This window comes from Fistularia commersonii, chromosome 1 (assembly GCF_037954325.1).
Source record: "Fistularia commersonii isolate RoL2024-O1a breed Wild chromosome 1, RoL_Fcom_v1.0, whole genome shotgun sequence".
NCBI lineage: Eukaryota > Metazoa > Chordata > Actinopteri > Syngnathiformes > Fistulariidae > Fistularia > Fistularia commersonii.
Window position 1 is genome coordinate 15,498,332 of NC_141284.1, and position 25,523 is coordinate 15,523,854.

The 25,523-nt window shown below is 45.2% G+C and overlaps 4 protein-coding genes and 1 long non-coding RNA gene across 5 annotated transcripts; 2 read left to right on the forward strand and 3 right to left on the reverse strand.

The window, feature by feature from the left end:
- Window positions 1-805: 805 nt before the first annotated feature.
- Window positions 806-5,004, reverse strand: tbpl2 (TATA box binding protein like 2). The gene is made up of 8 exons (XM_086152980.1): window positions 4,957-5,004; window positions 3,561-3,735; window positions 3,260-3,479; window positions 2,818-2,905; window positions 2,209-2,300; window positions 1,970-2,137; window positions 970-1,064; window positions 806-882 (listed from the first exon to the last, which is right to left on the reverse strand). Exons 1-8 carry the CDS (start codon window positions 5,002-5,004, stop codon window positions 806-808), a joined length of 963 nt encoding a protein of 320 aa, XP_086009106.1.
- A 611-nt stretch (window positions 5,005-5,615) lies between these two features.
- Window positions 5,616-8,532, forward strand: jmjd7 (jumonji domain containing 7). The gene is made up of 9 exons (XM_086150664.1): window positions 5,616-5,764; window positions 6,745-6,898; window positions 6,962-7,100; window positions 7,519-7,633; window positions 7,702-7,758; window positions 7,827-7,922; window positions 7,997-8,073; window positions 8,154-8,313; window positions 8,386-8,532. Exons 1-9 carry the CDS (start codon window positions 5,716-5,718, stop codon window positions 8,469-8,471), a joined length of 933 nt encoding a protein of 310 aa, XP_086006790.1. The 5' UTR covers window positions 5,616-5,715; the 3' UTR covers window positions 8,472-8,532.
- A 418-nt stretch (window positions 8,533-8,950) lies between these two features.
- Window positions 8,951-17,497, reverse strand: fbxo34 (F-box protein 34). Its single transcript, XM_086150651.1, has 3 exons — window positions 17,308-17,497; window positions 14,610-14,747; window positions 8,951-11,757 (listed from the first exon to the last, which is right to left on the reverse strand). The coding sequence occupies exon 3, from the start codon at window positions 11,748-11,750 to the stop codon at window positions 10,050-10,052; it is 1,701 nt and encodes a 566-aa protein (XP_086006777.1). The 5' UTR covers window positions 11,751-11,757; window positions 14,610-14,747; window positions 17,308-17,497; the 3' UTR covers window positions 8,951-10,049.
- Window positions 16,878-23,043, forward strand: LOC147237545 (uncharacterized). Its single transcript, XR_015106486.1, has 3 exons — window positions 16,878-17,575; window positions 17,825-17,934; window positions 21,707-23,043. It is a non-coding gene; the product is annotated as an uncharacterized LOC147237545 (long non-coding RNA).
- lgals3b (lectin, galactoside binding soluble 3b) lies at window positions 20,108-23,766 on the reverse strand. The gene is made up of 7 exons (XM_086150674.1): window positions 23,657-23,766; window positions 23,267-23,288; window positions 22,343-22,436; window positions 21,704-22,059; window positions 21,544-21,632; window positions 21,298-21,466; window positions 20,108-20,832 (listed from the first exon to the last, which is right to left on the reverse strand). Exons 2-7 carry the CDS (start codon window positions 23,270-23,272, stop codon window positions 20,674-20,676), a joined length of 873 nt encoding a protein of 290 aa, XP_086006800.1. The 5' UTR covers window positions 23,273-23,288; window positions 23,657-23,766; the 3' UTR covers window positions 20,108-20,673.
- Window positions 23,767-25,523: the final 1,757 nt, after the last annotated feature.

Here is a 25,523-nt window from a genome sequence, read left to right on the forward strand (position 1 = left end):
GTAGGTCAAAGAAGGAGAGGGGGAAGGCATGTTCAAAAGCAGAGAGAGAAGAGGAAAGGAAAGAGCCGGAGACTGAGAGTAGGGACTTTGAATATCGGGACCGACAGCAACAGGTAGAGAGTTGGTCATCATGATGCAGAGAAGGAAGGTGCATATACTGTGTGTCCAGGAGACCAGGTGGAAAGGTAGTAAGGCTAGAAGCTTAGGAGCAGGCTTTAAGTTGTACTATCATGGTACTGACAAGAAGAGGAATGGAGTAGGAGTATTCTTGAGAGAGGAGTTTGATAGAAAGATTTAGGGACGTGGTGAGAGAGGATATGAAGGAAGTTGGTGTGAGAGAAGAGGATACAGAGAATAGGGTTATATAGAGCAAGTTGATTCGCTGTGGCGACCCATGAAGGGAAAAGCCAAAAGAGGAGGAAGAATTATTTATATTTCTATACTTTTTATTTCTTATTGAACATTTAGTGATTTGGAAATGGATGTTATTTTGTTTGATTGCAAAATAAATACATTTTACTTTATTTTGTAATTTATAGTCTGAATAAATCACCTTCTGAAAAATAAACTGAAAAATATCAGTTTTAGTTCAGAAATAATGATGAAGTCCAAATTGTGGGACCAGAAATTAAAGTCAGATTTCCTCTTCAATTATGCTAATCATTAGTTAGAGCGTCGATTAAATTGTTAGCTCTAATAAAATTTAACATTTTTAAGCAACGCGAAACTGACAGTTCGTTCAGACAACAAAACATCGAGGTCTTCGACTGACTGTGTTTTCACATAAAATGAACCGGAAGTGATGTCACTGCTTCCTGAAGCCCCTCAGGATCGGATAAATGTTCTCAAAGGCTTCGTAGATCTCAGCTCGTTCCTTTGCTCCTGGAACCAGAATCAGATAGTGTGCTTTTCAAACTATGACATGTAAACAACCTTGTGAAATGGCGACTAAAAGTGAATCAATATTACCTGTTAGAACCACCTTCCCTGAGACAAATATAAGCAGGACGATTCGCGGTTTCACCATCCGGTAGATGAGGCCTGGAAACAGTTCGGGTTCATAACTGTTGAAGACAATGAATCAAATATCCAGTAAAGTTCATGGTTCAATCAATCCGACTGAACTTGCCAGCGAACAAAACTTACAAATAATAGACCCTACAAGCTAATAGACACCTGAGGCTAACAGAACCTACAAGCAAGTAGAGCCTTCATGCTAACAGAAATATGAGGCTAACATAACCTATACACTAACAGAGTTTATGGGCTATCAGAACCTACTGGCTAACAGAATCCACAACCTAACAGACACCTGAGACTCACAGAACATTCAAGCTATCAGAAACCTGAGCCTGACAGAACCGATACGCTACAAGAAGTCATTGGCTAACAGAAACTAAAAGAAAAACCTAACGGAATCTCTAGGCATACAGAACCTAAGAGCTAAGATACACCTCAGGCTCACAGAACATACGAGCTAACAAAACCTGTGAGATAACAGAAATGGGGCTAACAGAACGTATAAGCTAATAGACCCTACAGGCTAACAGAACAAATTGTGGCGAGCTGGAGCTTACCGCCCCACGCTACAGATTGAACCAGAACTTGAGTTAACAGAACGTTCAAGCTAACACAAACATGAGCCTACACATGAGCAGATTGCACAAGCTAAAAGAACCAATTACCTCACAGAAACCTCAAGTTAACAGAAACTTGAGGCAAACAGAACATATAATACCTAACAGAAACTTGCAGCTAAAAGAACTTACACACTAACAGAACCTTTGAGGTAACAGTCTACCGGCTCACAGAAACCTGATGCTAACAGAACGTACAAGCTAGCAAGCTAACGATTCTGTGTTAAAAGAATTTGAAAAATATGATTTGTGTTTGTAATTGATGTCATAATTTGTTTAACATGCTTGTGGTAGCGTACAGGCAGTGTCACCAACAGGTTGCAACCTGCTACCTGCTGAACTGCTGGTGGGTCAGAACGAGCCCCTCCAATCTGATGGGGAAACACACGTCACAGCTGGCGACCATGTTCTGGATCTTGAAGTCCAGGAAACGTGCTGGAAAGCCAAGTTTCTGCACCACCCGGGCGTATTTCCTGGCAGCCAGCCGTGACTGCTCCTCGCTGCACAGGCTCAAACACACCACAGGTCAGGTACGGCATCTCTACAGCAACACAGATACGGGAATACTGACCTCTTGGCGCCAGTACAGACCATCTTCCCTGAGCTGAAGATCAATGCCGTTGTCCGCGGCTCCCGAATCCTCATAATCACGGCAGCAAACCGCTGGAATACAAGGTTATTTGCATTCAAATGACACCTCTTGATACTTTCTGAAGCTAACAACCTTTGACACCAAAGGTCAGTCATTGTATACATGTTTCTGACCTGTTCTTACAGTAAAATTTTACACATAACTTCATCCTGATTAGATAAACGTCAGCCAATAATCAGTCATTAATCGAACCAGACCAATCAGACTGGAGGCCCTCTCCTGGAAGAGATGAAGCCACAGGACCTGATTTTTTAATCAAACTCCCTGTGGAGTCAAGTGACCCATTGGGGGTCACATCAGACCTGTTTTCTACGTTCACTGTGATGTACCACATGGAACATCAGAAAATGTTCCAGATATGAGGATTTCAGCCCTACCTGGCTGTTGTTCGCTCTAGGTCTGAACATGTCGACACGACTGACAACCACAGTGACACCTTAAAGTTTCAACATAGCCAGTTATCCACAAAGCCTGGTAGCTCCAGCTGTGCCTGCACTGTTGGGTTGGCTATTTAAGATGTTCCAGTACCTTGGGGTTGTACTCTGCGTTTCTTGCCTGGAGGGCGATGAACTTCAGGTCCAGGGGACACCCCAGGTTCACCGTGGACACTATGTTCCTGCGCAGACCCACAGAGACTCAACCTGCTGATGACTTCGACCGCATCCATGTAGACCATGTAGCTCGAAACCTAAGTACGCTGAGCCAAAGCAACATCGTTCTCCGAGCAGCACCAGTTGGGTTTAGGCAGCCAAGCTGTCAAAAAGAAGTTAGCAATCCTATCGGAGGATCACAGTTTGCCATTGTAACACCATTGTCAAGTACAGTTTCATAAGCTGACAGGTGGCAACCAATCAGAATTCAGAACAGCTTCAATGCGACCCATTACTTTCACTGGCATCAGAATCTCTTTGTGAGAGTTGGGGGTACAGTAAAGTAATGTCTGACAAGATAGAGAACTACCATGACCTACTGCAGTTGCGGGATGATTCCTGACTTCTCCGTCACCGGGGTCATGGGGGTCATTGGGGTCATAGGCGTCATGGGGCAAAAAGGGGAGGCTCCGGTCACTGGTGCTGCCGAGGACCACACACGGGACGGGTCTCCGCAAGAGTTCTCAGAATTGAACTCGAGCCCGAGGCCACTGTCCTGAGACACATCCAGAGCCGCAGGTTTCGTTCCCCCTGCATCGCCTGGATTCGGACATGCCCGCATGTCGGTTCAACCATCAGTTGACCATCAACTCTACCATGACCCCACGGATGATGTAATACCTTGGTCATGCTGAGTGCTAAGCTCATCGGGCAGGAAGCTGAGGTCCAGCTCGTCGCCATTGGGCCCTGCCCTCGAGGACAGTTGTGACTTTGCCGGCTGTGCGGGGGCAGAGCCGGGCAGGAGGTGGGTCGAGGATTGGAGGCCGATTCCCTCCTCCAGCAGGAAACCGGACTCCTAATTGGAAGAAGCAGGATGGATGTTCATCCGATACCAGATCAATAAGTTGGATCTTCACTAAAAAGACAGAAGAAGGGAAGTAGTGCAATCAACCAGAAACTATCCTGGGAACCTTAAACTATTCCTATGGGATGGTTAAATCCACTGGGGAAAAACAGGCCTCAGGTTCAAAACAGGACTTTTTTTTAAATTTACCCATTATTGGGAAAAAAAAAAGCAGTAAAATGTCAAGATATAAAAACAAACACACTAATATCTTTGACCTTCTGAACCTGAGAATACAGAGAGAACCGGAGCAGAGGACTGATGAGATACAACATCTGACTAGACCTCTCTGGATGCAGAAAAAATGTTTTTGAAGTGCCACAGGGGTTTAAATGCTGCCCTGAAAAGGATGGAAACGTCCTGCTCACTTCAATTTTTTTTCATTTTTAAAAGTAAAAACTTAACTTGTATTTGGGTCGAGAGTAACCAAATGAAATATAATCTTTTAAAAAGAGAATTAGATCACTGACAATGAAATTACAAGCTTAAAAAAAGTGATCAGAATGTTTTAAAATCAATAATACTGAAGATAACAAATAATAATGGCGAATAATAATGAAGATAAGCAATAAGATGGATCTATTTGATTGTGATTTTACAATTGTAGCGTTTCAGTCAGGGAAAGCACCCGGTTGACGGAAAAAAATCTATTTGATAAGCAATAGCTGTTGCTGTCCACGCTACGCTACACAAGCCTGCAATACAACTAACTGTTCCTGCTCAATTCCAGGTGAAAACCCCCAAAATTCCAAGCAACCCCAAAATCACAGAAACCAAGCATCAACATAAACATAAATCAACATTCATGACTCGCCACAATATAAACTACTTCTACCTCTTCCGGCTGTAGAATTATTTAATGTACATGATCAAGAAGGGAAGTTTGTAAAATAATAAAAACAAAAATTAAACATGTTCGGTCACGTTATTGTTTCTGAACTTCAGTTGGTTGTTTGTCAATCATATTTGTCCATCAAAACTTTAGAAGATGTTTCCACAAGTTTGAATCTTCCACTTTTGTTTCCGTAAGAAATGGAGCCAACAAGCACAAGGAGAGGTCTCTGCAGTTGGAGCTGAGCAGGTCAATCAGAGTTCTGGTGCAGAACCTCCATGTCACTTTCCACTTTCTTCACCACTTCTTTTTAAATAAAGATTTGCTGGTCAAAAACTCACGTTTGCGATGGAGTCATCGAAGTAACGCTCCAGCGCCGACTCGTCCATGACTGAAGAGGCATGTAAGCTACTACAGGACCTTGCAGGACCTTCCAGACAGGGTCCGCAGCTGCATCCAGTTCAGGCTGATGGCATCAGCCAACCACTGTGCTTGGACCTCTGTTCAAAACTCTCTAAACCAGTTTTCTTTGTTTCCTTCAAAGAGCTGCTTGGTTTCAGGAGGGAAAGGAAGGCAATTCAGAAAGAAGTGGAGGGTCTGATGACCATAGGATGAAATGGGTACTTTATTTGAATATTTACTTGGTACATTTATTTACTTCTCCTTGTCATTAAATAGGAGGTAATTTATTTATATATATTTTTTTATATTCTTACATCCCACATAATTCTTTTCAAACAGTAAATTTATTCTCCTGACTTTCAAGACAAATACATCAAATTATTATTGCACATGTAAAGAGATAAAGGCAATTCAATTAAAATTAAAAGGATTTACATCAAAATTGTTTCACAGGCGAATTTTTCACAATCTAGTCTCATCTCACTTTATCTTTTGCCACGTTTTCAGCCAAGAGTTGTCGATTAGTTCTGACCGGCGTCGAAGTTCAGCCTCCTGCCGGCAGGGGGAGACCAGCTGACCGGAAATACGTCATCGACGTGTTCCGGTGCGGGTGCGCACTGTCAACAGAACAGCATGGCAGTGCCGTGACACGTCGGGCGATCGGTGATTATTGATCATCGGCTTATCATTGATTGACGATGGAAGCATTAAAGGAGCGACTGAAAGAGTTTTCACTAGAAGCGCATGGTAAGAGTAGCACTTCCTGCTGCGACCACTTCTAAACTAGCATTAACACGAGTGATAAATCAATGAAGTCAGTTTTGTTTTTGAGATGGGGATTTCAGTGTCATCCTTGTCATAGTGTCACATCCTCCCTTCAGTATCTCTTTACGTAATAAGAAATTTAAATGTACGAATTTTGGAACAACAACTACGAAAAAAAGAATCGGTGACTTTTCGCCTGTTATTATTTTTTCCAACTCGACTCCTCTGATTCTCAGGTGACTTCCTTTTGATTTATAAACAGGAAGTGACCTCTCCCTTCTGACTGTGTCATTCTGAACATAAGGGGGAGTTGTCATGTCTGGCCTGACCACATGCGGAAAAAGTACATGGCTTTTGGGCGAAAACTCAAAAAATGGGTTAAAGACAAATTTCCATCGTCACCAGTTTCCTCCTGAAGAGATGATATAACATTTGGTTTACTTTTAAGCAACAAAAGAGAGGAACTCTGTGTCAATGTTATTGTAGGCCTGGCCAAGTTCTTCATTCACAAAAACACAATGCAAAAGTGTTCTCCCAATTTTACGTTCTTTATAAACGATTTTTAATTATACACAAAATCCTGAAAAACTTATGGAAAAATCCAAAAACCAAAAAATATACAGTTTGATGTTTGAGATTCCTTGTGAACCACCAAATTAAATACATGATATTCCCCTTGCAATTCATTTTTTATGTATTTATTTATCTGCTTTCCTTTTCTTTTTCTTCAAGCATTAAACATTTCTCACAAACCTTAAATACTGTTAACTTGTGCAGTTAAGTGATTACATACAGAACGAATGTCCTTATGTCCTTTGCTTCCTCATCCCCGGTTGATTCATTGAGATTCGATTCTACCTTGCCTTGTTTGTTTGTACATATGTCTATCTGTTTATACTATTTATGTTTAATAAAAAAAAATGTCTGCCCTGATCAATCAGTCATTATTGATCACCTTCCAGATTTATATCTGAGCCAATTTGTTCCTTACCTGGATGAGCCTCCAGAACCACTGCAGTTCTACCGGGACTGGATCGGACCCAACAGGCCCTGCATCATCCGGAATGCCCTTGGCCACTGGCCGGCGCTCAACAAATGGACACCGGAATACCTGAGGTCAGTAGTCTCTCTTGCCCAGCCCCACCCCAGGCTCCTGATGTAAAGATTGTGTGTTTCCAGGGAAAAGGTGGGGTCAAAGGTCATCAGTGTGGCAGTGACTCCAGACGGGTATGCTGACGCCGTAAGCAGGGGGAGGTTTATGATGCCAGAGGAGCGACGGATGACATTCTCCTCGTTCCTGGACATCATTGAGGGGAAAGTGAGTGAGGGGGGGAAAAATTGTCACTATTTTGTCCTTCAGACTGAACTATGAAGGTTAAAGTTTTTTTTTTTTTTTTTAACTGCTATGTTTTAGTGGAGTCTGTTGGCTAAAAGGGGTAAAAAAAAACTGCTCATGTTCTCTGTGTTGTTCCTCATTCTCCTCCCTGGGTTTACCATCCTTCCAGTCCTAAATTGGTTAGGGAGACTAAATTGTTCATAGCTGTGAATGAAAGTGAATAGTTATATGATTGGAAGCCAACCAATCCAGTTAAGCCATACCTTCCCTGAACAGGATATCTAATAATGATCATGAACTTTTCAATCAGACTTATTTCACAATTTAATTTTTTTTTATTAATTTGAAAACATCCTGTACCTTCAGGAGTAAAAACTGAGTATGGGTTTGTGTCTGACAGGTGAAGAAGTCTGGTGTATTCTATGTTCAAAAACAATGTTCTAACCTTCTGGAGGAACTGCCTGACCTGACAGATGACGTGGAGCCACATGTGCCCTGGATGAGCGCGGCCCTCGGTGGGTGGCTACTGTGTGCACTCAGACAAGGTCACGTAGTCGTGTCTGACATCGCTCTCTTTCTTCAGGAAAACTACCAGACGCGGTAAACTTCTGGCTGGGAGAGGCGAGCGCTGTGACGTCCAGTAAGACCTGAATGCTTCAGGCCTGCCCGCTGATAGTGGCATCGTGACAGCTTAGTTCTGTCTTTCAGTGCACAAAGATCCCTATGAGAACCTGTACTGCGTGGTGTCAGGCCAGAAGGACTTCATCCTGTTACCACCAACAGACCGACCCTTCATCCCCTATGGTAACCATAGCAATCCCTCCACTTGCCTAAGACTGCAACAGTGTTGGTTACTGACTTAAGTCACCTGTCCTCAGGGCTGTATCAGCCAGCAGTGTATCACCAGACGAAAGATGGTGTGTTTGAGGTCATGGATCAGAGCGGCACTGAGAAGGTGCATTTAGGTTCCTCATCCACTTATGCCTCCAACCCCACCTTTTCGACCCTCACCCCAAATTCTCCCTACACCCACAGGTCCCTTGGATCCCCCTGGACCCCCTAGACCCTGACATGAAGCGGTATCCGTTGTACCGCCACGCTCAGCCGCTGCGCTGCAGTGTGAAGGCAGGGGAGATGTTGTACCTGCCATCACTCTGGTTCCACCACGTGCAACAGTCACACGGCTGTATTGCAGGTATGAAGAATGGCCCGAGGACGGTAAAACACTGAGTTCTAAACCTCTTGTGAGTAAAATCTCTCTCTGCAGTTAACTTCTGGTACGACATGGACTTTGACATCAAGTACAACTACTTCAGGCTGCTGGAAACGCTGTCAGACACTATCGCCTCCTGAAGCGCGGTCGGCGACAGACGCTGGGGGGGGGCGTCACAGAATAAAAAGATTCAAACTGAAACATTGGTGTTCCATGATTGGTTGTTTTCTATGGAATCAAAAAAATAAAATAAAATTAAGTGTCAGGAAACAGCAGGGGATAAACCAGAGGTTGTCTTCACATGATGACATGTCTCCGTGGTTCTACAGTCATCCTTAAATGGATCATGTGACACTGGTTCTCTTGCAGAATAATGAAGAAATCTCACAGGTAGAACCTCGGTGAAATTTGAAGCTCCATCCATGCAGAGGGTTCCCTAACAAGCAGTCTATCCTATAGGAAAAGTGGAACACTGAGATCACCTGACAGGAAATATAGAATCATGTGGCAATGTTGTAGATGTCAGCACTAGACCATCCTTATCTGAGGACATCCTGGGTGTAAATCAAGGGACCCTGGATTCTTTCGGCCCTCAAGAATAAAAGCAGCAAGGCCAGTGGTGAAGCCAATCATCAATCAGAAGTACTTTATTAAAGCAGAAACTCTTTTTCACAGAAACAAACTTTCTGCCAAACCTTTTAAAAAACAAAACTCTTTTCACTTATTGCATCTCAAGGCCTCGCCACCCCAACTCTCTGTACAAATGTAAACAAACAAGGTGCAAAGTCTGTGTGATGATGGACAGCGTGAAGCTCCTCCCTTGAGGCACTATGTCACATGACCCTGTCCCCACTACTGATGACTAGTCAGATCTTCATAGAGAAGAAATTCCCAATTTCTCCTTCAAAGTCATCAGGCAAACTTCCGGCGCTTTAAGTCAGATTTATCTGTTGCCATGGCGAGACAGTCCTTAGTCCTTCAGCAAGAAGGAAGAGGATGTACCAAAGATGAAGATTCTTGTGTTCAGCATTTTGTTGACTATAGTAAACGTCTGCTGTTAATGGACTTTTTAAGGATTTCAATCAACATGCCGTTGACTCCACCTCCAGATAAACAATTCAGGGATAGTCAAAACTCCATTGGACCTTGAGATGTTGGACACGGTCACAAAAATTTGTTCCACCTGTGACATCACAGCATTCTGATGATTTGTCTGAAGCCAGAGATCAACTGGTTATCCTTCACCTCAAAGGTGGTTGTGCGTAGTTTGCGTATTCCTTGGAGTCATCTGGTATTCCAGAATTTTTCCGTCGCCTTTTTTGCCATCTGGAGGACCTGTGAGGCAGGATCACATGGCGGGGGGATTGCACTGTGGCATCATTGCACATCAATCCAGCGTATTGATGACCGAGGTGGTCCGACATGGTGAACACGTTGGAATGTTCCTGCTGAATGAACATGCTCTTATTGATCCAAAGCTCCAGAACATGCAGATTCAGTCAACTGACATCAGGCAACGTCCTCTGATTGACTGACTTAAGGAGGAAACCACTTCCTGTCCAGGAGGAGAAGAGTCCTGGCCGGGACTCCTCCCCCTCCTGATTAGCAAGGGGCGAGGCTGCTGGTGATGACACTACCTCCAGCGCTCAAACTGTCGCTCAGTTCAAAAGAAGCTATTGAAACTAAAACTGTTTGCATCTTTGAGTCGACCCGCCACCTCACGGCTCCTCACCGCTGCGCCGGTAGATGGGGACGTTAATGCCATGGAAAGCCAGCACCCAGCGGTTGTCATGGAGACCAACATTGCAGCCAGGCGCATCTCGCCGGGTGCTGCGGCAGCACATCCAGTAACCTGGCCCGTAGGGCAGCGCCTGGCAGTACGGTTTGTGGTGCCAGCGGCACAACGACACATCCCCGCGCCCGTAACGCTTCTTGCACTGCTTGCAAGGGTCATCACGGTAACGGGGGTCAGACACCCAGAGCGAATCAGCAGGCCTAACAGCGTATGTCTCTATGACCAGCTTGAAGTAACGGCAGGTGCACTTGAGAGCGGCGAGGCTGCGCGTGGGCAGTAGCAGCAGAATCTGCAGCAGCAAGTGGTGCGGAAGGGCAGCAAGGAAAGGCAGCGGCTCCAGCAGCTGCTGCAGTCGCTGCCGAACCTCCAGGAACTCCTGCGACGCGGACGATCGTCGCGACACGGGGGAAACCAGCTGGGCCCTGCCTGCTTCTTCTTCGCTGTCGGACCTCTTCTCTGTCTGGCTGGAAGAGGTAGCAAGGGTAGGGGGCTCCTGCTCATGGGTCATTTGGGAGTGCTGGGTGCGGGGTATAGTGTCCGTTAGTGTTTGATGCGATGAGGCGGAGCCTAAGTGTGTCTGAGGAGGCAGAAACAACAACCCAGGAACGGGCTCCTCCTCCTTGTGTGAAGGGGGCAGGGCATCCGAGGACATGTCCTGATTCTCCAAAGCTCTGTGTGTCAGAATGCCATGGGAGGTGATTAGAGCTGAGGGCTGGAGAGTCTCTGAGCAACTGGTTGCCTCCTGGTGTGGGGTCTGATCTGTTGTCTGTGATAACGGCAGGGGGGAGCGGGCGGGACTGGGCTCAGCACCGGCAAGCAGGATGCGTCCCACCGTCCTCCTCAGGCTGTTACTCCTTGACAATTCGACCTCCGTTTGCCGCCGCAGACACTCAAGCTTGGCGACCATGTCTGCTACACGGACACTGTCTGGCTCCTCGCCGCTGTCCTCAGGGGGGAGAGCTTTAGAAAGCATGATGGTGGTGGAGCTCCTCTGCACAGCAAATAGCGGCTTGGTGTTGGGCTGCCGCTCGCTCACACGTTGCTCGAGGAACGCCACCATTTCACCGACCGATACCTTTACCTCCTCCTTGTCCTCCTCTTCCTGTGTGCCATTACAGCGCAGAAGGACTGGGGGCATGTTGGTGTTCTGCTGAACTTCCTCCTGGGCCTTCTGCCGGCTGCCAAACCTACGGCGTCGTTTGGCGTTGGATGTTTCCTCCCAGCTCCCTTTCGCCTTCCCGGCCCGTGAGAGGCTCACTGTGGTGGTGTGACTCCCCATAGCCTGCCCCACCTCTGATGCAAAGATGGCGATCTTCTCTCGAACGTGTCCCGGCCGGATGACGGTCCAGACGTCCAGCTGGGTGTCACCGTCCTCTGAAACCGTCTGGTACAAACCCAGCGTGTCGTTCTCACAGTACGGCTGTAGTGCTGGGGGACGGAGCTGCTTCTGCCCCACATGGCTACCTCCACAACGGAGGGTGTTGCTCAAGATGACACTGAGGGGGAGGCGGCCGCCGCTCATGTTGCTGTGATTACAGGTCTTCAGCAGCCCCCCTGAATGGCTCACGGTGGGATTCAGATGCAGCTCAGAGTGTAGGTTCTTGGGGTAGGAGGTTAGGTGCATGATGGTCCTGAAACACAGAGAACATGGCTGACACAGGGGTTTCTAGCTGAAGGTCAAGGGCACTTGAGGGGACTCACAGTGCCTTTAAGCAGCCCTTGGCTGGTGGGGAAAAGATCCCCCAGGGGCAACATCAGACATTGTTTACTATGGCACAACTACAATCCCTTAATATTAAAGTTTCGAGATTCATTTCAATGTTTCCATGTGAATCCCTCTTCTTTTTTTGAATCTTATCTCAGATCCATCACTTGCCATAACAAAACCAGCAGAATAGAAAAGTGTGTCAGGTTATCAACGCGCCAGTGTACTAGGAAATCTTTCAGTGGAATTAAGACAACAGGGTCATGGGGTTCATTGATCTGGAAACATTGTTGTAAAAAAGAAATACAACAATTTAGCATGCTAACTTTGCTAGCAACCTGTCATCTACGCTATGGCTTCCAGATTGGCTGAGAAAAAGCATAACAAATAGATCATTTGCACATTTTCCCCGAGGCGGAGAAGCCCCTTAACATACAAGGGATTCCGGTAATCTGCTGGATGAGCAGCACCGAGGATTAATTGGACAATTCTGATTTCTATAGGGTGGAGAAGTGACATAAGCGAGTGCTACGCCCGCCGACAGCTGTTGAAGAGGCACTGCAACAACTGTCTGGTTCTGTTTGGGAGGAGACTTTCATCTCCATCAAACTTGAGTTTAAATACTCCGAGAACAACACAGCTGGTAGATGGTGCTGGTATCATCTGGTTCTAGAGAACATCGAGTGTGAGGAACCTGAACATGCTACAGTAAAAGGTGCAATCAGATTTTGATCCACTGGCAACTGTTCCCTTGAAATACATAATTGATTGTTTGTTTTCCAATTCATGAACTAAAAGTAGGACAATTAAGACTTTATTTACATTTTATACTTTTTGCTCCCTCATTTTTCATCCCACCTACCAAAGGTCTGGCCCACCTCTCAAGTTTTAAAAATGAATGTGGTCCTGCAGCCAAAAAGTTTGCCCAACCCTGCCATAAAGAATCAGGTCCAGCTGGTCCTTAAATTTCACTTGGTTGAAGAAACTTAATATTGATGGGAGTGGGGGGGGGGGCAGACAGCCGCCTAAGCCAATCAAAGGTCTTCTCCTGCCTTCCCACCTGTTGTTTATCCGCCTTGGACCACATGCTCACACATGTGCACAAGATGACATCATGAGGCGTGCACACACACACACACATACATGATTACCTCACCTCGGGCGGCTGTGTGAAACGAGTTAGTCACATGTCTGCTGCAGCACCTTAATGGTCACATGTGTTTGATAAATGGTGGTGGCTTGATTCCATCACACTGTGAATTTAAGTGAAACATATTTTGTTTTTAAAACATCTGATCTATGTTATTGGTACTTTGATTGGTTTTATGTTTATACAAATGTAGGGGTCTTCTGGGAAATAACTGAACGAAGAGCCCCAGCTGAGTGAAGAGGATGCTGAAAATAGGATTAGATGAGGGAAGTTTATTCCCTGTGGCAACCCCTGAAGGGAGCAGCTGAGAGGAAAAATAATTTACCTCAGGAGTTTCTTAAGTTTATGCAAAATTTGTCTAGCAATTTTATGCAGTTTTCAGTCCCAGCACTGGACTTCTTTTACTCACAGATCCAAGTTCACTCTGTTTAAGTAGTGAAAATCCAAAAGAAAACTTAACATTCACAAATACAGAACATCTCTTTACCAAGAAGACAAAAAAACAAGTGACTCAAAGTCCTGGTTTTCATCTCCTTCCTCTCCACACACACAAAAGTAATGAGTCATATACTAGTTAAATGTTACATCATCATTACATCGTTCCGTGAACCACAAACATGTGTGAAACCCTTAGACTTTCCTCATCCCAATGGCTGGGCAGGCAGGGGCCCAGAACCCCCCTTGGGCCTAACTTAAAGTGAAACCAGAACCAGCTGCTTGGCCGTCTTGATCCTCTCTGGACTGGGCTCTCCTGTCACTTTTGGCATTGTACATTTTTTTTTCTCCTTTTTTCTCCATAATGGAAAGTTTGGGGGTCATTTACTGACTTTAAAAGAAAATGAAAAATCTGTATACTTGAAGGGCACATATTTGTTCACTTTGTGTTTCGACTGGTTTTGAGATCTTTACTAAAGTCATTCTGACCTGTCAGATCTCAGATGGTGACTGGGCAATAGATGACTGACACCTGAGTTCAAAAGGAAGCAGGTCTCTTGCGAAGACAGCTGTTTCACTTCTGTGTGTGTGTGTGTGTCCAGAGTTGGCTGGTAAGACTTCATTGATGTATCGCAGTATTTTATTTAACTTCGTTTTAATCATATAACTTGACGTGGGTTTTTCCCCAATGGCTCTTTGGTCTCTGTGTATAAGTTACCGTACTAATTCTACAGTAAGGAAGTGAAAGAATGTTTGCAATCGGAAAACAGGGCCAGTATGTTCTCCTCCAAGATTTAATACTAAAATACCATGGTATTCTAACAGACTAACGAAGAGAGTAATTGGGCTACGAATCTAACTATCCAATGTTAATGACCTCTAACAGGGCATAACATTATGACATAACAGTGACTGCATTGAAGTGCATGCTGGGTATAGCAGGCTAGCTGCTAGCAAAGACTGTGTTAAGAGGCTGTGGCTGAGCCAATATATAAGTGGCACTAAGGAACCTTGACTGATGTGTGAAGAAAGACTGTACTGTACTTCCCTCGACTGTCAACACAACTGTACGAGACAAGGTCATACCTACCAATCAATCAATAATTGGCTGTGATTCAGTAGTTAAGATCAAATATTCACACACATCTCAGAAACTAACAGTGCAGCACCAGGTAGTGTGTCTCCAGGCTTACCTCCGGACTGTGTTGACCGGCTGGTTGTGGTATGATGAAAAGCTGATCCCTCACATTGTTGACCTATGTGATGCCACGGTGGCGGGAGCACACACACACACACACGCGCACACACACAAACACACACACACACACACCCTGCAGGAGGAAACATACGATCAGGAGATGTTCTACCACAGTTCTCTACCACAATTCAGTGAAGTCATATTCCATGGAAACTACTGATGTCACATGATCAATGAGCCTGAAAAAGTTAGGAATAAATGTCTGTTTTACAGTATTTCCCCAAAAAAGCAAAAACATTACAAATGAAACTCCCCCCATTAGTTTAAAGACATATGCTATTCCTGAAGCTTCAGGTTTTCAGAGGAAGGGATAAGCCCTTTTTGGAACTTCTTTATTTACAGATCATTTTCCTTAATTTTTAGGCAGAAAATTACAATAGGACCTGAACAATATCAGTGATTAACTTATACCCAGTTAAACAGGTCAGTGACGTTAACTTTCAAAACTGACATCATGCTCGTTAGCATGTTAGCAGACAAGGTGTTCCACTGGGCTAACAGGTTCCACAGCCAGGACGTTTCAAACATGATTGATAAACCAGACAAACAGGTGGACACATGTCAGCACTCACACACGCTTTTCTCTCTCTCCCTTCACACACACACACACACACACACACACACACACACACACACACACACACACACACACACACACACACACACACACACACACACACACACACACACACACACACACACACACACACACACACACACACACACACACACACACGACTTGTTGCAGGAGGAAGGAGGAATCAATGACCACCATGTTTGTCAGCAAAGTAACAATCTCCATGATTTACCACACCCACCCTCACACACACACACTTTGGACCCATCTATTGATGACCTGCTTCCTTATATAGACACGTGGAGAATTCAGAGAGCGGATTGGCTCCAGGACGACACTGAGGGTGTGTATGTGTGAGCGTGTGTGTTGCACGACCCACCAAAAACAGCAGCATATGATCCAGCTGCTCCTGTAAAATTGAAGGCAACAGCTGTGTGTACATGTGCAAACATACGTCTATTTTTTTTTCCCTTCAAAAACATTTATTTTCACTTTCACAATTAAACTGCAGTAAGGAAGTGCCTAATGGACAGAGAGTCTGACCCGAATGATTTCAAACATGGGAAACGCAGATGGTTTAGATAAGTCTGAAAACAGTGACATACCTGGACATGCCGGGACAAGCCGCAAGCACACACACACACGCACACACACACACACACACACACACACACTCGAATATGGGGTTTGGAAGCAGTAACAGTAACTGTGGGTGTCTGACCAAGGGTGACCTTCTGATATGAGACCAGCAAAACAGAATGACAGGGCTCTATTGGCCATGAAGGTAACAGTGAAGTCAAAGGGTCAGACATCAGCCACAGATTGTCAACACATTCTCCTGCCACACAACCACTCAGGGGCAAGAAGTGGTGTCACGCATCAAGTCACTGATGAACAACATCAACAGTTTGTGTACTGTGTACAGAGCAAAGTGAAGGTTACGGGTCAAAGTGCATTTGAAGACAGACGGGAAACAATGAAGTGATGACGAACTAAATGGTTTTTATAGCAATAGATCGACAATATCAACATTATCTGCAAGTCATTAAAGTATGACCTTTATCCAACAGGTTCTTTCGCACACAGTGATCATCTTAATGATGTAAACAGCAGTGAACACCCCGTTAAATGGAAATTTACAATTTTATATTTTTGATTACATTACAGGGGGGAAAAGGCAAATACTTCCTACACACCTAACTGGCCTTAAAGCTGCACCTTCAAGCTCTAGTTTGTTTTGGAGGAAAAAATAAAAGACACATATTGACACGATTGTGAGTTTACCGGAAACGGGGGAGGTTCTAGGTTTCTAGGTTAGTGAAGGCGCTAATGAGTGTTCGGCATCTGACAGGGAGAGGTACTGGTTTCTTTGTCAACATGACCAGTGAGCAAATATTCAACACAGCTCACAGCTAGTAATCAACACTAACTTTAATACATTGTTTTCGCGGGGACATATATTTCTGACAACGTTTCCATAACAGATTTAATCGAATTACAGAATTAAAAATTATAGGGTAAAACGCACATTTTTTGTAAATGTAACTGTTAAAAATATTGGTAAATTCGTACTGAGATACTTCGGCTAAAAGCTATCAGTTAAGCGTTAGCTGCTACCAGCTAACATGGGTCACTCGTTTCTGCAAACAGCTGCAGGAAGCTTCAGCGTCAGCGGCCCCTGCAGCTCTTCGAGCGGCGGTCAGCGGAGGTCCCGCCGGGAAACACCGACACCACCGGAGTCCGCTGGTTTGAACGGATGAAGCAACTCCACGAGTTGTTCCCGAGTTAATATCAACACGCTATCGGAGCAGATGCCCCACTCGACTCAACAAACTTTAATGGACTCGTGGCTAACTAGCATGCTACATGCTGCGGCCGCCTGAAGCCATTCAACACCTGGCTAACTGATTAGCATCTGCAGCTAACTGTACGGAGCCGACATTTCAAAACATTAAAAATCAGTGTGGTTTTATGAACCCGTGCTGTGATTCGTAACCCCGGAGAGGCTCCTGACCGGAAGCGCCGGCGAAGGGAACGCGCCGACGGTCAAACTCACCTTAGGGCGCAGTGTCACCGGGAAAAGAGCCTCTTGGCAACGAATACGACGCAAACAGCGTCCTTCCTAGCACGTCCGCGGCCTCCGAGGGCGCCTTCCGAGGGAGCTGCTGAGTCAACCCAGGCTAGAGGTGCTCGTCGGCGGGGAAAGAGACGCTCCTCGGCTGCAAGCGCACGTCCTCCTGCGCTCCGACCCGAGCGAACACTGACGTCCGGCAGGAGCGGCTGCGTAATGACGCAATCACATTGACAAAGATCGTCTATTCTGAGTAAGAGTGTAAGGCCTAAATCAAATATAACATCGAGCTTTGTTTTAGTCTGCTTGTGTTGTATCTAGATGATAATTTTTACCTTTTTCAGCGTGTCTGGAAGGATATAGAAATGCTCTGAAAGATCAGATACTGCTGCAATCTCTATGAATACTCATGTATCGGAATTTCTACATTTTATTAGTATATTTATTAACCATCCTTATTGCATATTGAAGTGAAGGAGTTTTTTTCTATTTAATAACACAGTGAAGGAGAAAGTGGCAGTGACTCAGTACATCGGGACACGGGGACCAGAAGGTTTCCTGTTCAAGACCTCCCAGAGCAACTATATTTGATGTGAACTGGTGGCTGGAAAGGTATAAGTACACTTCCTCGACGCTGCCCAGATGCCTTTGAGCAAGGCATCAAACTCCTATTAGCTCCTTGTGCCTATAAGAGGTGGCTTTCTCACTATATCATCCTTTCATTGATGCATGTTTACAGTTTCCATTGGCGCATGTGTTTCACACCTGCATGTAATGAATACACATACCAGACTGTGCAATAATTAATTAATTGAAGATATTAAAAATATCTTATAAAAATGTACAACAAATACTTTCTGGCCCCTGACTGTACTTGTACACTGGGGTTTAATCCAGTGAATGAGAGGGTAGCCTCCCTCTGCCTGTGGTTGGGGGTATGGGTTCTGACTGTTGCCTGTGCTTTTGCACTCAGCGGCCCAGAGTACTCATCTTTTCTGGAATCCTTATGAGGGGGGAGCTAGAGAGCACTCTTGCCCGGAAATCCCTCATCCTGCCGGGATTTTTCATCGCTCCATGCTCGTCATGAAGTTTACATAACATCTATGGTGTTCAGGCCCGAGGGCGTACATACAGTATGTGCACTTGGCACCATTACACCCTAGGCTGCTGTTAGATTATCAACTTTGTGGATGATGACTATGTGCAGGTCAGGCCGAGCAGGCCCAAATGCAGAGTAAGGGTATCTTCGGAGCGTCTGTCAGAGTCGGTAACAGCTTCACTTCCTACCTCCAGCAGAACCTTCACCACGTTCTGGGTTAGGCAGGGGATATTGAGTCACAGTGTGTCATGTTCCATGCCTCAACTGACCAGAGCTGTCAACCACCTGCTGGTGGACACCAGATGTAAGGGATACTTTTAAGCTTAAGAAAGAATACTATCAGGACATTTTAACCTGTTGGGTTCCGAAGGCAGTTGACAAGTAGCAGCAGGCCAAGAGGAATGCAGCTTTGACGGTTGCCTTGGCAAAAACCTAGCCGTGAGAGGGGTTTGATGAGTCCATGGAGAGCGACCTTTGGTAAGTTTAAGGAGATTCTGGGCCACTATCCATTGGATTTGGAGGGGGAAGCAATGTGTACTATCAACACAGTGCATGGGGGTGGGGATGGGAATACTTTGAGGACCGTCTCAATCCTACCAACTTGCCTTCCAATGAGGAAGAAGAGTCAGAATACTCAGGGATGGGCTCTCCTATCTCGGGGGCTTAAAAAGCCCCTCAGTGGCAGTGCCCCGGGGTGGATGAGATTCGCCGTGAGTTCCTCGAGGTTCTAGATGTTGCGGGGCTGTCCTGGTTGACACGCCTCTGCTGTTTTCCCGGGACATCATGGATGGGGACTATGGATTGGTAACCATGGTGGTGGTCCTCCTCTTAAAACAGCGGACTGGAGGATGTGTTCCACATTTCGGGGGATCACACAAGGTCTGATGTGGGGTGCTGGAGAGGAGGGTCCATCGATTAGTTGAACTTTGGATTCAGGAGGAGCAGTGTGGTTTTTGTCCTGGTCATGGAACAGTGGACCAGTTATACACCCTCAGCAGGGTCCCGGAGGGTGCATGAATCCACATTGCCGGCAATAAGTCAGATTCATTTCCAGCGAGGGTTTGGACTCTGCTAGGGCTGCCCTTTGTCACGATTCTTGTTTAGAACCCTATGGACAGGCATGAATGCGACAGCAGAAATGTAGACTTTGCATCAATCTGTCATAGTAAAGAGGGAGCCGCGGCATAAGGCGAAGCTATTAATTTACCGCTTGATCCAGGTTCTCTCCTCTCACCTATGGTCATGCCAAAGTTGATTTTCGAAGACATCACTTCTAATCAATCACTGAGTTAATCATTGAGTTATTGATCAGTGGTGACTTATGTTGTCGTGATAGTTTATCCCCTAAGTTGAGGCTGGTAAAGTCAATAAAACATTGTGAAAATATTTCCAATGTTATTGATTACAAAAGATCAGTAAAATAATAATCTGATCACTTTACTTAAAAAAACTCAAAACCGTCTGAGGGCAGTGTGGCTCAAGAGGTTTAGTGCCGTCGTCCTTGAAAAGGAACATTCGTAATTTCGATTCCCAGCTCTTCCTAGCCTGGTGAAGTGTTGTTGAGCAAGACACTGAACTCCTAACTGCTCCCCTGGCGCTGCTCATAGCTCATCCATAATGGGTTAAATACAGTGGTTGAATTTCACTGATGTTGTGCTGTATGTATAACTGAATGTGACCATCATGAGCTTTCTTAATTCATTTTTTATTAAGTGAAGTGATCAGAGGTCAAAAACAATCTCCAACTCAAGATGATTCCTTTATTAATCTCAACCACATTCATAAACCCACCTCTACTTTGAATGAATTAGCAGATTATTTCCAGCAAAGATCTTTAGCATCTGTTCAACTTTTAACCTGGATTAACTGAATCATCACAATCATTTCCCGAGAGTTTAGTCTGGATATACAGAGGATATACTAAGTCTGCTAATGTATCTCCTGTAAATCTGCAAACGATTTACTAAAGATTATTAGAAATATATGATGCTTCCTAATAAATCTGTAGACCCTGTATCCAACTATCACTATTTGGTTCAAGTTAGATCTCAAGATGTTATTTGTTGATCTAGATCAGCAGAAGGTCTATTATGTATCTTGGATAGATCTGTGATCTTCTGGAGATCTACACATGACCTCCAGTAGAACTGTAGTTAGTCTAGCAGAAAGTTGAGCCTCCTTTAAGCAACAAAGACCTTCTGAGGATCTCTGGTGGATCTCCAGCAGAGCGGGTTTTAGGCCCAGTGTGGGCTTTAGTGCATTTTCTCCACAGTGACCTTGGAAAGGGTTAGGTCGTTATGAATGGAGAGCCCGGTAATGGCACTCAGGTTGGGGATCCGATGTTTGTACTCCAGCAGGTGGGAGTTGTTGACAGCCACCTTGAACTCGGTGTTCGTGCACAAGATCTTAATCTGCAATGAGACGCACACTGTGACAACAGGCCCTTTAACTGGTCCTGTGATGCCTTCAAGGGATGTCTGACACCCGGTGCTACTCTTTCACCACCTTTCTCCTCGTGGATTCATTTAAGTTCAAATCTAAAACATTGAAAGATGGCATGTCTGATCCGCAGGATTCTGTGCTCTCCACAAAGTGACGGTCTGTCAAACAGTAGACGAGGTAAAAAAAAAAACTACGTTGCCCTAAAGGGCCGGTCTGACTAGGACTTTGTTGTTACACCAGGAATCTTCATATTTGATGAAAAATCGTCTTTCATACAGTTCCTCAAAAAGTCTGAAATCAAACCTTCCTTTTATTCTCACAAATACCGATAATATCCAGTGATGAACATATCAACCTGTTATAAACCTGCCAGAAAATTTTGCTAAAATGTGATATAAATTGAAAGTCTCAATGAGCAGGAGAAGAAATGGTACCTCGAAGGCCTGTCCCTGGACAAAGGGGAAGTGGGGCAGCTCTCGCTCCTCCCTCCCCCACTGACCCCTGATCCGGCTGTTCCTCACGATCACCTTCCGTCCTGCCTCGTTGAAACGAGGGTTGAAGTGAAATGCCAGGTCATGTGACGTGGCCAGATCCACTGTGATCCTGCACACAACCCAACAGGTTAACATGACATGACAAACGCCTCCTCGACTCCAGTGGACTCACAGCAGCGCACTGACTTGACTGCATTGGGTTTGATGGCTCCGCAGATAGTGATCAACATTTTGTCGCAGACTCCTCCTTGAAGAACCTGGCTGTATGGAACCGTCTGTCAACGACAAAGCTCAATTTATTTCTATGTCTTCATCCATCAACCTTTCTGATGGTGTCTGTCCTCACCAGGTTGCTGAATGCTGGTCCATGTCCTGGTCCAGCTGAGGGCCATCTTCCAGGATTTGGGCATGGGGAAGGCCCCCCCCCTCCTGATGGACCACCGGGAAACATCCCTCCACCTCCCGAGTGACCTCCAGGAAACATCCACCCACCTCCTGATGGACCTCCAGGATATGTTCCTCCACCTCCCGATGGACCTCCAGGAAACATCCCTCCACCTCCTGATGGACCTCCAGGATATGTTCCTCCACCTCCCTGTGGACCTCCAGGAAACATCCATCCACCCCCTGATGGACCTCCAGGATATGCTCCTCCACCTCCTGATGGACCTCCGGGAAACATCCCTCCACCTCCTGACGGACCTGATTTTGGAATCACATGTCGCCTTGGTTTTCAGGTTTTCAGATGCCCGAAGTTGTTAGTTGAAAATCTTTTTATTTCCAACCCACACGAGTAGAAAGGACTTATTCCTACCCTGCACTATCTGACCCCATGGACTCACCAACCCCTTGCACCATCAGACCACCTTCACTGTCTGAGCCTCTGGACCATCAGACCTCTGTATCTTCTGACCCCGTGCAAAATAACACTGCCTGGACCATCTGAATCTAACCCTCCTTCATCATGATGAAGATGAAGTAATACCTGGCCAGTTAGCCTGTGCAGATGCTCCTGACTTTGCGGGCCAAGCAGCGCTTCCCGCTGGTTGGTTGTTGGAGTCGCCGAGAGCGTCTGCAAGCTGCAGGGAAAGAGAATTATGCACTTCATCTTCTCGCCGCAAAATGTCATAGTTCCTTCTCTGCCTCTGACAAACAGCAGCCCCCGTGGCTGCAGGAGGAATTACGGATCCTGCAGTGTCGGGCGACACAGGACGCTGTCAGTCTTAAACACCAGAGTTGTTTTTTCAACTTTTAAACTTTTAAAAAAAATTACGCGTTGGTTGTTTTATTTCACTTCCTGCAAACTGATCAGACAGGAAAAACTGAGGAAATCATGGTGAGCCATGAATCTGTAGTGAAAACTAAAATAGATCACGGCGTGACATTAAAAGATGCATCAGAGTCCGATTAGAGTTCCAATAAAATAATCCGATAATGAAACATTGATTGTTGTAAACATCTAGAAATAAGACGAGTTCCATTGAGCTGTTAATGAGAAATGACAGCACTGTGGTGAAAACTGGAAAGGAAGACTAACAGCCACAGCGATGGATAAAGGGAGTGTCTGACAAACCATGGGTGATTCTTTTCCACAAAAGATCCACAAACAGAACTGAATGGTGTGGGGATCCAATAAATTGACAATTAAAAAAACAAATGTCAAAAATTAAACAAATTCAAAAATCAGCAAAAGCACATTCTTTTGGATGAAATGAAGTTGTGAGACAGGGAAGTATTTTCTAGTCAATCAGAGTTTATATGTATGTGTGTGTGTGTGTGTGTGTGTGTGTGTGTGCTCACAGGCCGGTCTCACGAAGTAGAGGTTATTTATTGGGAAGGGACAAAATGAGATGGAGAGGACAGAGAGGACAAAGGGGACAGAGGAGACAGAAGAATTAATGACACTCACGTCCATGATTCTTCTCTGGAACCTGAAACACAAACAAGTCCCAACATGAAGGAAACAGAATTGATTCCTAATGTTTCAACTCTTCGCTTGCTTCTTGCTCCTCACTTCAGACCCTCACATCTTACTTTCATGTCAACATCAAATTACATTATTCTGACACCTATGGCATCATTTTGCTTTACACTTTGTCACATTGCTATTACATTAAAAGTTATCGAGAATCACAGGCGTTCTTTCTTTTAGTAAATCATGCAAAGAGCCGAGGAGAAAATGAACATTGTTATCACAAGAGAAGAAATGAAGCAAGATGTTGTCAATCAGAGGTCAAATCAAACTTCCTGTTTCTTATTCCAATCTTAATCTGAAAAAGAAACACTTTGTGCGACGTACCTGAGAGACCTGGAACACCAGAGAGTGTCTGTCAGTATGTTTGTGTGAGAAATATGAGTATGTGCAGCCTCTCCCTGTGACACACCTGAATACACCCCCACATGTGTGCATGTGTGTGTGTGTGTGTGTGTATGAGTGAGAGAGAGAGAGAGAGAGAGTGGGAGAGACAAAAAAAATCACAGAATTAAATAGGTACAACACATTCTTCTCACAGGAATGGAATCCAGCCCACTTACACACACACACACCCTTCTCAAACACTGAAATACAAACTTTAACATATTTTATTTTATGAGTTTTTTTCTGTCTTGCCTTTACTTATTATTATTATTTTCAATTTTATTAATTATCATTGGTAATGGTAGTAGCAGAAGTAAATAGTAATTAGAGTAGTGGTTGTGGCTGAGGCGATAGTATTATACTTGGCTTACAACTGCGTTGGATAAAAACTGAAAGTCTGAAGGGAGTCTTAGGAGTTTTACTGGAGTCTTACAGGAGTCACAGTGCACTTCCATCATCTGGGTTGTAAAGTATAAGGTAGTATACTGAGCTGTTTTAGATCAGTCTGTTCCTTGTCTTGGGCTGAAGACAATATCAAAAGTAATTGATGTTATTGCACGTTTTTCAGTTTGCACAGTGACGCAACCCAATCAACAACCGATTGGTGAGCTCTAACAAAACCGGAAAATGGCTATCACTCGCTCCCTCCACAGATGTGGCATTCTTGTCTGCCAGTCTATAGTTTTGTTTGTTCGAAAGGTGTCGTCTCCTTTTGCTGTCCTATTTGAGCCCCCTGTCCCCAAGCGTCGTTGCCCTTTGCTACCCCCGCCCCCCCCCCTGAATTTTAGTTCCCTGGGCGTCTTTGCGTCTTGGATGTCCCCGGCCCCACAACCATGCTGAGTCTGTATGGGGTGCATCCTTGCGTCCCTCGACCTTCCCTCTTTCATCGGTAGATGCCAGTGCCTCCCACCTGGCCGCCCCTTCCCCAACCAGGCTTCCCTCGGACCAGTTCGGATGCCAGTACACCCGCTGAACCGCCGTCCAGCTGTTCTGATGCCAGAGTCTTCCTGATACCACTACTTTACAGCTCCGCTGTTTGGCATTACCGGAGTCTTACCAACTCTAGAATCCCAGTGCCTTCCTGCACTAGCCTCACCTCTCCTGAGTCCCCTGCTCCAGTGGTGGATGCATCTGTCTGCCTACCTGGCCTCCTGTCTCTGTCCTCACATATCTGAGTAACTATTTGTCTGCTACTGGACCCGCCTCGCCTCTTTGAGCTCCCTGCGCCGTCACTGGATGCCTGTGTCCCCCGACAGGGCTTCGCTCTTTGCTGTCTTCCCCTGTTTAAGTAAATATGCATCTACTGCTGCCCCTCTAAGTAAGCTTGTTTTTGAGTCTTTTGTTAGTGCAGGGCCGGGCAAACTACGGCCCGCGGGCCACATCCGGGCCGTTGGTCTTTTTAATCCGGCCCGCCAAAGATTGGTACATAATTCATACTTGATGTGAATGATTGGATCAATGAATGTGGGAGCTCAAACAGGATATTATTTCATTTTTGGAGCTACTGGAGAATTTTCCCTAAATTTTCCTCTATGTGGACATACTGACATGACTGACATGAATGAGCTGGATGTGAAGCTACAAGGGAAAAACCAGTTTGTGCATGAAATGCAAGCAAACGTCAGAGCTTTAAAAACCAAGGTGGTTTTATTTTCAAAGCAAATGTCAGATGAGTCTGATATGTACTGTTAACTAATGTTTTTTTTTTTTTTTAATATTTATTGTAACTTGTGCTGACCCGGCACGTCTGTCAAATTGGCAATGCGCCCCCTGAGCCAAAAAGTTTGCCCACCCCTGTGTCAGTGCA

Coding starts and splice junctions, on each gene's coding strand:
- tbpl2 (XM_086152980.1), bottom strand. CDS start 5,004: ATGGACGAGTCGGCGCTGGAGCGTTACTTCGATGACTCCATCGCAAAC. Junction 3,480..3,560: donor TAGCACTCAGCATGACCAAG/GTATTACATCAT, acceptor GTCCGAATCCAG/GCGATGCAGGGGGAACGAAA. Junction 2,138..2,208: donor GTCTGTACTGGCGCCAAGAG/GTCAGTATTCCC, acceptor GAGCCTGTGCAG/CGAGGAGCAGTCACGGCTGG.
- jmjd7 (XM_086150664.1), top strand. CDS start 5,716: ATGGAAGCATTAAAGGAGCGACTGAAAGAGTTTTCACTAGAAGCGCAT. Junction 5,765..6,744: donor GTTTTCACTAGAAGCGCATG/GTAAGAGTAGCA, acceptor ATCACCTTCCAG/ATTTATATCTGAGCCAATTT. Junction 7,101..7,518: donor TGGACATCATTGAGGGGAAA/GTGAGTGAGGGG, acceptor TGTGTCTGACAG/GTGAAGAAGTCTGGTGTATT.
- fbxo34 (XM_086150651.1), bottom strand. CDS start 11,750: ATGCACCTAACCTCCTACCCCAAGAACCTACACTCTGAGCTGCATCTG.
- lgals3b (XM_086150674.1), bottom strand. Junction 22,060..22,342: donor TGCACAGGCTAACTGGCCAG/GTATTACTTCAT, acceptor TTCCAAAATCAG/GTCCGTCAGGAGGTGGAGGG. Junction 21,467..21,543: donor ATCAAACCCAATGCAGTCAA/GTCAGTGCGCTG, acceptor GGTTGTGTGCAG/GATCACAGTGGATCTGGCCA.